Source organism: Lolium perenne, chromosome 4 (genome assembly GCF_019359855.2).
Source record: "Lolium perenne isolate Kyuss_39 chromosome 4, Kyuss_2.0, whole genome shotgun sequence".
NCBI classification, from domain to species: Eukaryota; Viridiplantae; Streptophyta; class Magnoliopsida; order Poales; family Poaceae; genus Lolium; species Lolium perenne.
Window position 1 is genome coordinate 96,836,211 of NC_067247.2, and position 12,334 is coordinate 96,848,544.

General features: G+C 44.0%; 1 protein-coding gene and 1 long non-coding RNA gene across 2 annotated transcripts; both read right to left on the reverse strand.

Moving 5' to 3' along the window:
* Window positions 1-703: 703 nt before the first annotated feature.
* LOC127347023 (uncharacterized) lies at window positions 704-6,661 on the reverse strand. The gene is made up of 3 exons (XR_011744379.1): window positions 6,447-6,661; window positions 5,013-5,088; window positions 704-929 (listed from the first exon to the last, which is right to left on the reverse strand). It is a non-coding gene; the product is annotated as an uncharacterized lncRNA (long non-coding RNA).
* LOC139830773 (uncharacterized) lies at window positions 3,647-5,000 on the reverse strand. Its single transcript, XM_071819603.1, has 2 exons — window positions 4,404-5,000; window positions 3,647-4,321 (listed from the first exon to the last, which is right to left on the reverse strand). Exons 1-2 carry the CDS (start codon window positions 4,971-4,973, stop codon window positions 3,647-3,649), a joined length of 1,245 nt encoding a protein of 414 aa, XP_071675704.1. The 5' UTR covers window positions 4,974-5,000.
* Window positions 6,662-12,334: the final 5,673 nt, after the last annotated feature.

Here is a 12,334-nt window from a genome sequence, read left to right on the forward strand (position 1 = left end):
GCTTCCTCATTTATTTTTTCCTCCTCGATCGCGGTTAGCAACTTGAACCTTTCATGTGTGTCATTGATAAAATATGCATGTGTGTAGTTCATTGTTTAATTTCTATTGTTTATAGCTAGTTAGTTTAACAAATGCATGATGGTTAATTATATATTTTATATTATAATAATACAGATGAATCGGCAATGGATGTACGGTAACCGACTCTCCGGCGAGTTCACTACGGGTTTGAAAGATTTCCTCGTAGTGGCTAATGCGAACAAGCAGAAAGGTTTTGTTATCTGTCCATGTGTTGACTGTAAGAATCAGAAGGGTTACTCTTCCTCAAGAGAAGTTCACCTGCACCTGCTTCGGCACGGTTTCATGCCAAGCTATAATTGTTGGACCAAGCATGGAGAAAGAGGGGTTATAATGGAAGAAGATGAAGAAGGGGATGATTTCATCGATGAAAACTATCTTGATCATTTCGGTGATACTTTCAGGCCTTGTTTACTCCTAGGGTTTTTCCATCCCCTAGGGGTTTGGGGATGAGAGGGGATTTGGTGAAAACCCCCCTTTCACCCAATCCCCAGTTTTCCCCTAATTTCCCCTCATTTCCCCACACACTCCCCACAGCCTCTAGTTACTTTGTTTTTGGGGATGAGAGGGGATACGAGAGGATTGTGATCAGATAATAAAAAGTCAATCTTTGCATTCCAAGAAGTGATAATTGACAATCAGTAAATTTAAAACTTCGGCTTTAACATAAACTTCGTGTCATGCAAATTTGTCATGCGATTTTCTCAAACAAGAACACAGATATAAATAAATGCTCGACCAAACAGATGAGCAACCAAGTCGCCATAAACACATTGTCATAGAGTTTGAAGAACATTAGAAGTTTTCGCCGCCGAACGCCGGAAACCACGCCGCCGCCAGAGGACCTCCAGCTAGAAATACACGCAGAGGTAAAATTTAGTATTGATACATTGCTTACTGATAGTTCAATTGCAGAGGTAAAATTTAGTAATTGTCAAAAGTAAGAGAAGCTACCAAACAGTAGAAGTTATTCTTGCACAATACTATAAAATTGAATCTCACAGATGCATCCCTGGGCCACTCAAACTGAAGAATGAACATGCAAATAATTTTAGTGGTCAGGTTCAGAGTTCAGACATGATTGAATTGGCCAAGCTACTTTAAAATAATCAGGTAGGAGTACTTTAAAACGCAGGCTGATATGAATACGGCAGGCTACAGCGCCTCCCATATAAAATGATGCTACACTACATATCGACCATAGTATTTTCTAGCTCTGTTTCATATACAGTAGAATGTTCAGAAAATGGTTTCTAGTGACGTAAAACCTGACCTAGCATTCCAAAGCATCAAACATGATTCAGAGCATATCAAACACTTTTCGATAGGCACATGAAGGTAAATTGGTACATACACATACCATGTATCTCATTTTCACCTCTATCTATAATCTAACAACAAGTAAACAGTAGTTAGTCAAAACTTGACATGATCCAATCCAACAATAGGCCAAGGTGCAGGTATCTATAAAAAAATAAAATGCTACTTAATCAACATGATTGAATCATATCGGAGGAAACTCCTACTCACGAAGGGCTGAAGATAACAAAATGCAGTAGTCTTTTCATGGCTGGGTAGACACACATTAGTAATTTGGAGCATGTACTAAATCTTGTAAAGCAGAATACTAGAAAACCTGAATGCCAATGCATGACTATGTAAGACTTCAGTTCAAAAGCCGAGAAGATAGTGTTGTCGATGCAGCCAAGTAAATCTAACTGTAACTACGCCAGCCAATTTGGACCATAACTGCAGATTTAGTACAATTTGGACCATAACTGCAACTACGCCAGCCAATCCCATGCGGCCATGCCATGTCCACTAAACGAGCTAATGTTATTACAGGATTGTTACAAGGAACTACTGACTATGGATCAAAAGAAGAAAACAGGGCATATGAATAACAGGGCATATGAAGAAGGTAAAATGGTACATACACATACCTCAAGTCAACTCTTGCAGCTCACCCCGGAGCCACATGATAGCTGACTCCTCGTCTTCAGTGACCCAAGTGAGGAAGGTCTCGCGGTTTTCAAGACTTTTGAAGACTTTTGAAGCCTTAACTCTCTCTTGACGGGTGAAGTCTTGGATTTTGTTTACAGCTGCAATGCACTTGGCAATGGAGAATGTACTCCACTCGGCCTTCTCATCTTCTGCTTGTTTTTCTTTCATCTTCACATACCTGTCTACTACTTGTACCATTTCATCGCTCTTAACAGGCTTCTTTAATTCCTTTGGAGGAATTTTCTTTGGTACACCAGTTGCCTTCTTCTCCATTCTTTCACCAACATTCATTAGATTCAGCAATTGCAAATGTTAATATACACTTGATACAATTTGTTATATATATTTAGTCTTGACGGAAGGTAATTACCTCGGCTGGCTGAACTTCCTGTGCCCTCGTCTTTCTTTTCAGTAGGGTCTTCATCCAGAATTTGTACGTCCTCATCAAATTCAGACCCAGCTTCTTCCACTCTCTCATCTTCTAACTCTTCATCAAGTTGAGATGCCTTAGAGCTTGAAGTGAAATTGTGATTCCCCTCAGCTATTTGGCCTATTTATACAAGTTAACATAAGTATAGTAACCATAATATAGATCTCCGAGCATTAAAGGAATATGATAGCAATTGTACAAGTTAACATCAGTGCACTAACCATCATATAGATCTCCAAGAGAATCATACATAGGAAAGCCATTTCTCTCGAATTTCCCAATTCTTGGAAAGGACTGCAAAAGAATGGTGAGAGGAAACAATGAGTCTAAGCTTATTATGAAGCTTGTGACCAAGTATAAGAATGGAGAAACGGAAGCTTACGATTTCTAGATTATCCCACAAAGCCTTCTCAGCAACTATCATGCAGGTCTTCTCATCCCAACCAGCGCCACTTTGCATCCGAGCTTCCTTGAGCATCTTGTATTCTCTCTTGAGTTCTTTTTCTTTATCTTGTAGCTGGGATTTGACGAAGTTCACCTGCGGATTACGTTCCTGGAATAATTGCGTCATTCGATTCCAAGTGTCCCCACTCCATCCATTTTGTGCTCTGTAATAGTCATTATTATGCTCATGAAGTATATCGATCAGAGATTTCTCAAGCCCCAAATTCCATTGGGCTCTTGCTTTCGTTGCTGAACAAAATTAGTAAGGTGTTAGTCAAAACTTGACATGATTCATCAAAGAATTTGCTGCTCTATATCACAGTATAGCCATACACAAATAGTACCTTTTGGAGATTTCCTTTTCTTATTGGTCGGTGGAGTTTTTCTCACACCAAGAGCATCTTTTTTCAAGTTGAACTTGGGTGTGCCCACTGGATGCAAAGTCGGCTTCATATCTGTTGTCATAAGAATAATACCGTTAGACTAAAAAGGCAAACATAAAACAGGAATACGAATTACTAGTGGACATGAATAATGGCAAACATAAGACAGGAACCATAATACATTGAGTCCATTACAAACATATTGGCAAACATAAGAACTTATTCTCCGACAAAACATAGTACATTGATTCCATTATTACATTAACAAATTACTACTACATGATACAAGAGCTAATCATGTTGGAAATCATTCCACATCTGCATTGCTATTTGATCTCTCAATTTGATCTCTCAAGTTATTGCCTGCAAGGTTGTGTCCTTGGTGGTTATCATCTCCATTGGGCAAATCAACATGGTTAGCAACAGGAATAAGGTCTTCATCTTCATGGTCAAGCCACTCTTCGTCACCATGTTGACTTCTGATTATGTTGTGGAAGATTGCAGTAGCCGCAGGGATCTTCACTTGATTGTTCAGTTTGTGAAACGTGGCAACATGTAGGATAGGAAACCTCTTCTTTAGTATTCCTATGTTCCTTTCCACACTGTTTCGCATCAGAGCGTGACGGTGATTAAATAACTCTTGGTAGTTTTGTGGGCGACGGTGTCCATGGCCCCATTCCTTCAAGTGATACCGCACGCCACGGTATGGGGCGAGGAATTTTTCCGTGTTTGCGTATCCTCCATCAACTAGGTAAAACTTCCCAGGAGGTACTGTAAAACCAGTGGCCTTTGCAGAGCGAAGGACTCGAGCATCTGTGGCCGAACCCTCCCAACCACAAGAGATGTATGTGACATTAAGGTCGAAGTCACTAACTATCATTACGTTGTGGCCGAGGGTTCCCTTTCTATTTCTGAATGGTGCAGCAAGGTGCGGTGATATGGAAATAGGCACGTGTGTTCCATCAATTGCCCCTATGCAATTCTGCAAAGTAAGAAAGAAATGGTGATATAAGAAAGTATGTGGATTAAGGCAAGGAAGAAGGTTGGGGTTTCAAAACAAGAACCTCGAAGTAGGGGAAGAAACGGTCATCATTAGCTATTCTTGGATGAGGATGGTCAATAATGGGAGGCTTCAGAAATCGCCTACTTAGGACAGGGATGATGTTGAAGAACTCTCTTATGCACTTGTGGAAGGTACGGTTGCTGTGTTGGAACTCCAATTGTAGGTCTTCGAAAGAGGCATTGTGTGACAACATGTAGAGGAAAATAGCCAGTTTTTCTTCAACCTTAATCCTTTTGTCCTTCAATAATTTTTCTCTTCTAAGATAGGATGCTAAGGATCTGAAAATGTGTGGCTCCATCCTATAGGCTACCCGGCAATTCTTAACATGTCCGTCAAGGATTCCTTGAACACGTTGCATGCCATACAAGACGGAGCTATGCCGCTGCGTTCTCTCTACTTTCCCTCTTCTACTCCTTTTGTGATAGTGCAATATTGGTAAAAGTAAGAACATGAACTCCTCATCGTCTTCCTCTCTCCTCTTCCTAATAAGCTCTAGCCTTTGTGTATTCATTGCAGCACTAAAACAATAGCAATTAAAGGCAGACAATAAGATACAAAAGCTAGATTGCATGGTTTCACATCAAGTACAAGCAGTAAATATGATTCATACCAAAATCAGGAGTTCTCACAAGTTCCCAAGATGGAGGTGGTTGATCCAATCCAACAATAGGCCAAGGGGCAGGTATCTACCCAAAAAAGATGACATGACATACTCTGTCTGTTCCACGCACTGGTAAACTATCTTACAAATAAAGTGCAAGCATCTAAATAAAATAAACCACAACTAGCAACAACAAGGCGGAATGAATAAATACTGTAAGTATCACTTTATGTTCAAAAGGGTAAAATAAATTAATGCTGCAACTTAAGAAGCCCATACAGCAACATGATACAGTTTCATTGTGTGAAAATCCATACATGGCACAAACTAATCAATTTGATAATTTCCAGTCCTTCCAAAACTACAATGTCAACGTTAAACCAAACAATTCCAGGGAGTTTAACCATAAGACGGATGGCCTTATGGTGAACCATGTCAGTGTGCTGCAGGCAAGTTCAGAAGATATGAAAGGCAGATAAAAACATGTAGTGCATTATTAATAACACATAGAAAAAATGGGATCAGTTTTCAATAGAAACACAGAATGTGAAGGAAACTAGCTGGTCGATCACGTGGCTGGCTGACTATTCTTTAGGTTGCTTGTTAGCAGTCAATCAGTCATAGGTGTTTTGTTTCTAATGTATCATGTATGCATGGCTTCTCTTGGTTTCAGGGACAATCATATTGTAAAATGGCCAAGACTTTCTGAACGAAACAAAGGTTTCAGTTCAGCGTGTACTACAAGTCTACAACCAGCAAAAGAACAGCTAAGAAATCCAAGGAATAGAATTCGTGCTACAGAGAATGATATCAGTATAGATATGTCAACCCATTTCTTTTGCGGGAGATAAATCAACACAATTGCACAATTCTAGGCGCCTGAACAAGCAGGTAATTTGGGAACGCGTTCTTCTCATTGTCATATCAACAAGCAGGTGCAGAGCACTAGATCATTTGGGAACAGTTGACCACTATAGGAAGAAGAAAAAATGAGAAGTTGCACCTGTAGGCAGAAAGCAGGAAGAGGTTGAGCAAGCGATGCCCCCAGGCGCGCTAGAAAAATAGCTCGACGACCGCCGTGCGGCAAGCGCTACAGGCCTACAGCCGACTACTTCTTTGTGTAAATTTTGCGACTGTACTTTTATTCTAAACTTGCTTGTACTGCCCAGCTCAGAAACAAGAAAAATGCAGAGATACACCGAGCTAGGAAACGGCCGCAAATGGCCGCCGCGGCCTCCTCCTCGCCCGCGCTGCGCCTCGCCGACGACCACCACCGCGCTCACCGACGACGTGCTCGCGCTGGTGTTCTTCAAAACCGGCATCAAGGACCCGCAGGGCCGCCTCGCCGCGTGGACGGAGGACGACGACCGCCGACCCAGGAGCAACCACCGACCAAGAAACCCTAGGGAGGAGGGGAAAAGGGGAGGAGGTGCGAGGACTCACCGGGGACCAGTCGCCGGAGGAGGATCTCGTCGGCGCCGTCTTGATTTGCCCCGCCGCCGTCGCCTTTCCCCGCCGCCGTCGCCGCCGCTGCCTAGCCTCAGTCGCTCGTCTCTCCTTTCCACGATAGAATACACGGGGTCGACCTCGTGGCTCAGAAAACCGGAGGGTGCAGGCTACCGGGTCGGGAAGATCTGGGATGGGCCGGAATATTACCAAAAAAACCAGAGAGGTAAACGGGCCGTCCGGTAACTTTCGGGATTTGGTCCTGGGCCGGTATTTTACTCTCCCAAACCCAAAAATACCAGACAAGTAAACAAGGCCTCATGGAGGATGCTGAAGGTGAAGGGGAAGGTGAAGGAAAAGGTGAAGAAGAGGCACGTGATGAGCCCGTTGATGATCTTGGTCGGACCATTGCTGATGCACGGAGACGCTGCGAAACTGAAAAGGAGAGGGAGAATTTGGATCGCATGTTAGAGGATCACAGAAAGTCGTTGTACCCCGGATGCGATAATGGTCTGAAAAAGCTGGGCTGCACACTGGATTTGCTGAAATGGAAGGCACAGGCAGGTGTAGCTGACTCGGCATTTGAAAACTTGCTGAAAATGTTGAAGAATATGTTTCCAAAGAATAACGAGTTGCCCGCCAGTACGTACGAAGCAAAGAAGGTTGTCTGCCCTCTAAGTTTAGAGGTTCTGAAGATACATGCATGCATCAACGATTGCATCCTCTACCGCGGTGAATACGAGAATTTGAATGAATGTCCGGTATGCACTGCATTGCGTTATAACATCAGAGACGATGACCCTGGTGACGATGTTGAGGGCGAGAAACCCAGGAAGAGGGTTCCCGCCAAGGTGACGTGGTATGCTCCTATAATACCACGGTTGAAACGTCTGTTCAGGAACAAAGAGCATGCCAAGTTGTTGCGATGGCACAAAGAGGACCGTAAGTCGGACGGGGAGTTGAGACACCCCGCAGATGGAACGCAATGGAGAAAGATCGACAGAGAGTTCAAAGATTTTGCAGCTGACGCAAGGAACATAAGATTTGGTCTAAGTACAGATGGCATGAATCCTTTTGGCGAGCAGAGCTCCAGCCATAGCACCTGGCCCGTGACTCTATGCATCTACAACCTTCCTCCTTGGTTGTGCATGAAGCGGAAGTTCATTATGATGCCAGTGCTCATCCAAGGTCCGAAGCAACCCGGCAACGACATCGATGTGTACCTAAGGCCATTCGTTGATGAACTTTTACAGCTGTGGTGCAGACCTGGTGTCCGTGTGTGGGATGAGCACAAAGAAGAGGAATTTGACCTACGAGCGTTGCTTTTCGTAACCATCAACGATTGGCCTGCTCTTAGTAACCTTTCGGGACTGTCAAATAAGGGATACAATGCATGCACGCACTGCTTACATGAGACTGAAAGTGTACATTTGCCAAATTGTAAGAAGAACGTGTACCTTGGGCATCATCGATTTCTTCCGAAAATTCATCCAGTAAGAAAGAAAGGCAAGCATTACAACGGCAAGGCAGATCACCGGCCGAAGCCTACGGAACGCACTGGTGCTGAGGTATTTGATATGGTCAAGGATTTGAAAGTCATCTTTGGAAAGGGTCCTGGCGGACAATCAGTTCCGAAGGGAGCTGACGGGCACGCAGCCATGTGGAAGAAGAAATCTATATTCTGGGAGCTAGAATATTGGAAAGTCCTAGATGTCCGCTCTGCAATCGACGTGATGCATGTTACGAAGAATATTTGCGTGAACCTCCTAAGTTTCTTGGGCGTGTATGGGAAGACAAATGATACAAAGGAAGCACGGCAGGACCAACAACGTTTGAAAGACCCTGATGACCGGCATCCGGAATGGTTTCAAGGTCGTGTCAGCTACGCTCTGACCAAAGAAGAGAAGGTCATCTTTTTTGAATGCCTGAGCAGTACGAAGGTCCCGTCTGGATTCTCGTCCAATATAAAGGGAATAATAAACATGGCGGAGAAAAAGTTCCAAAACCTGAAGTCTCACGAGTGCCACGTGATTATGACGCAATTGCTTCCGATTGCTTTGAGGCGGCTCCTGCCGGAAAATGTTTGAGTAGCCATTGTGAAGCTATGTGCATTCCTCAATGCAATCTCTCATAAGGTAATCAATCCAGAAGTTCTACCACGATTACAGAACGATGTGGTCCAATGTCTTGTCAGTTTCGAGTTGGTCTTCCCGCCATCCTTCTTCAATATTATGACGCACCTCCTGGTTCACCTAGTCGAAGAGATTTCCATTCTCGGTCCTGTATTTCTACACAATATGTTCCCCTTCGAGAGGTTCATGGGAGTATTAAAGAAATATGTTCGTAACCGTGCTAGGCCAGAAGGAAGCATCGCCAAGGACTATGGAAATGAGGAGGTAATTGAGTTTTGTGTTGACTTTGTTCCTGATCTTAAGCCGATTGGTCTTCCTCGATCGCGGCACGAGGGGAGACTAAGTGGAAAAGGCACGATCGGAAGGAAATCAACGATATGTATGGACGGCCATTCTATGACTGAAGCACACCACACAGTTCTGACCAATTCCTGCTTGGTGGCTCCGTACTTTGAGAAACACAAGAATATTTTACGCTTGGACAACCCGGGGAAGCCTGAATCCTGGATTAGGAAGGCCCACATGGAGACTTTCGGTAGTTGGTTGAGAAAACATTTAATGAATGACAATGATGTTGTAGATCAGCTGTACATGTTGGCCAAGACACCATCTTCGACTATAACGACTTTCCAAGGGTACGAGATAAATGGGAATACATTTTACACGATCGCCCAAGATAAAAAGAGCACCAACCAAAACAGTGGTGTCCGCTTTGATGCAGCAACCGAGAATGGGCAAAAGGTCACATATTATGGTTACATAGAGGAGATATGGGAACTTGACTATGGACCCTCCTTTAAGGTCCCTTTGTTCCGGTGCAAATGGTTCAAGCTAACAGGAGGTGGGGTAAAGGTGGACCAGCAATACGGAATGACAATGGTGTATTTCAACAATCTTGGTTACCTTGACGAACCATTCGTCCTAGCGAAAGATGCCGCTCAGGTTTTCTATGTGAAGGACATGAGTAGCAAACCGAGGAAACAGAAAGATAAGAAAACGATCAGTACATCATGCGATGATCCAAAGCGCCACATTGTTCTTTCAGGGAAAAGAAACATCGTGGGAGTGGAGGACTTCACAGACATGTCAGAAGATTATAATATGTTTGCTGAAATTCCGCCCTTCAAAGTGAACACCGACCCAAGCATTAAGTTAAATGATGAGAATGCTCCATGGATACAGCACAATCGTAAGCAAGCAGGGACAGAAGGAAAGAAATGATGTGTAATAATTTATTGTACCAAACTTTGTTGAATTGATCATGTGAATTATATTACCCGTGATGTGTTTGGTGTCCATTTTCGAATGATTCGAGATACCACTGATGATACATGAAATTTGGAGTGATTTAGTCATACTCCTGCCTAGGCGTATAATATGCATACTCGTAGTCTTCATAGCCGCCGCCGTTGTACTGGTAGTCGTCGCCTTCTAAGTTGCCGCCGTCGTCGTCGCTGCTGTCGTCGCTGTCATCGGGCGGCGCTCGTGGCTCGAACTGAGGGTAGCGCAGGCGGGGGATATCGCCGGCCGTGATGTAGTCCATGACGCTCTGCAGAGTCCGGCCGTACCACCATAGCCGACGGCCGGCCTCGTGGAAGTTCCCAGGAGGCAGACCGTCCTCCTCATACCCGGCGAGCGCCCTCTCACTCCGATTGATGAAGAAGGCGTCCCAAGTATGCTGGTTATCGGAATGCCAGCAGGGATTCATCCGCTGCTCCGGCGTGAGGTCGAGGTAGTAGTGGTTCGTGATGGCCGCCCAGCGCGTAGTACCCTGAGGGACGGGAGGGACCGGCACGCCGCCGGCGCTTAGGCTCTAGCCGGCGGGGATGCGGTAGCCCGGTGGGCAAGGGTAGTTCAAGGCGCAAAGCTCCTCCACCTGCTGGTAGGTTAGAGTGGGTGCGGTGGAAGCCATGAGAGATTGTAGAGATGTGATAATGCTGGCCAAGCCGGGCTACATATATGTAGTGACAAATGGCGGGAAAAATGGGAGCGGGAAGACAGGAGGCGGGAAGAAAGTGGCGGGAAGAAAGAGACGGGAAGAAAGTGGCGGGAAGAAAGTGGCGGGAAGAAAGAGGCGGGAAGACAGGGAAGAAATGGTGGGAAGAAGAGGAATCCAGAGCTGGTCATCTAATCTTTAGTCCCAGCTGGTGGGTGCAACCGTGACTAAAGGTGGTTTTTGTGTCATCTATGAAAACTGTCGGTGGGATAAGGATGTTTGGGTAAGCTTTAGTCCCGGCTGGAGGGTGCAACCGTGACTAAAGCTGTCGGCAGGATAAGAACGCGTGGGTGGACGCACTGCTCGATGAGAGACAGAGGCGGGAAGACAGAGGCGTGAGAAATGGCGGGAAGACATAGGCGGGAAAGAAGCGGCGGGAAGACAGGCAGGAGAACTAGTGGGAAGACAGAGGTGGCCGGGAAGATCTGGCGGGGAAGCGGGGGCGGGGAAGACAGTTGAGGGAAGAAATTGGATTTTTTCTGATTTTTTGATATATTATTTGTATTTTTAAGATTTTGAATTGAATTAGTTTTATTTTTCTGAATTTTTTGATATATTATTTGTATTTTTAAGATTTTGAATTGAATTAGTTTTATTTTTCTGAATTTTTTGATATATTATTTGAATTTTTAAGATTTTGAATTGAATTAGTTTTATTTTTCTGAATTTTTTGATATATTATTTGTATTTTAAGATTTTGAAATGAATTAGTTTTATTTTTCTGAATTTTTTGATATATTATTTGTATTTTTAAGATTTTTAAATGAACTAGTTTTATTTTTCTTTACTTTTTGATATATTATTTGTATTTTTCAGATTTTGAAATGAATTAGTTTTATTTTTCTGAATTTATTGATATATTATATGTACTTTTCACATTTTGAAAAAGAAAAGAAATTCGAAAAATACCTTTAGTCGCGGTTGGTGACCCCACCCGCGACTAAAGGGTATTTTCCGCGGGAAACTTAAACCCGGTGAAAAATACCCTTTAGTCGCGGTTGGGGTCACCAACCGCGACTAAAGTACCCCTTTAGTCGCGGTTGGGGTCCCCAACCGCGACCAAAGGTCGCCTAGTATAAAATTGCGCGCCCGAACCGCCGCTGCCCCATTCTCTTCTTCTCCGCGCGCGCCGGCCACCGTACGTGCTCGACGCCGCGCGCGCTCGATCTTTTCGTCCCCGGCCGTCGTCTTCTCCCGGCGCCGGCGCACGCGCGCGCGCGCGCCACACACACAGGGGGAGAGGGAGGCCGGCGGCCGGCCGGGGGCGCGCGCCACACACACACACCCAGTAGCTAGGGCGGCGCCCGCCGGCGGCGCCCCGGCCCCTCCATCTGTCCCCTTTTTTTTAATTAACAAAAAATTTAACTTCATAAAAACTTTAATTAACTTAACAAAAAAAATTGAACTTCACAGAAACAAAATTTGAACTTCACAAAATTTAAATTAACAAGAAATAACTTAACAAAATTTAACAAAAATAGCTTAACAAAAGTTTGTCAAATAAATGAACTAAATTTTCGAAATAACAAAAATAACTTATCAAAAGTTTGTCAAAATAACTTAACAAAAGTTTGTCACTTTCAAAACAACTCAAAACTTGACTTAAAAATTTGTCACTTTTAAAATAACTTAACAAAAGTTTGTCACTTTTAAAATAACAAAAATAACTTAACCACCGCGCGTATACGGAGGGGGCAGCGCTCGTCGCCCCCTCCGTATACGCGCGGTGTTTTTTTTTGGGATCGAGAGGGGCGGCG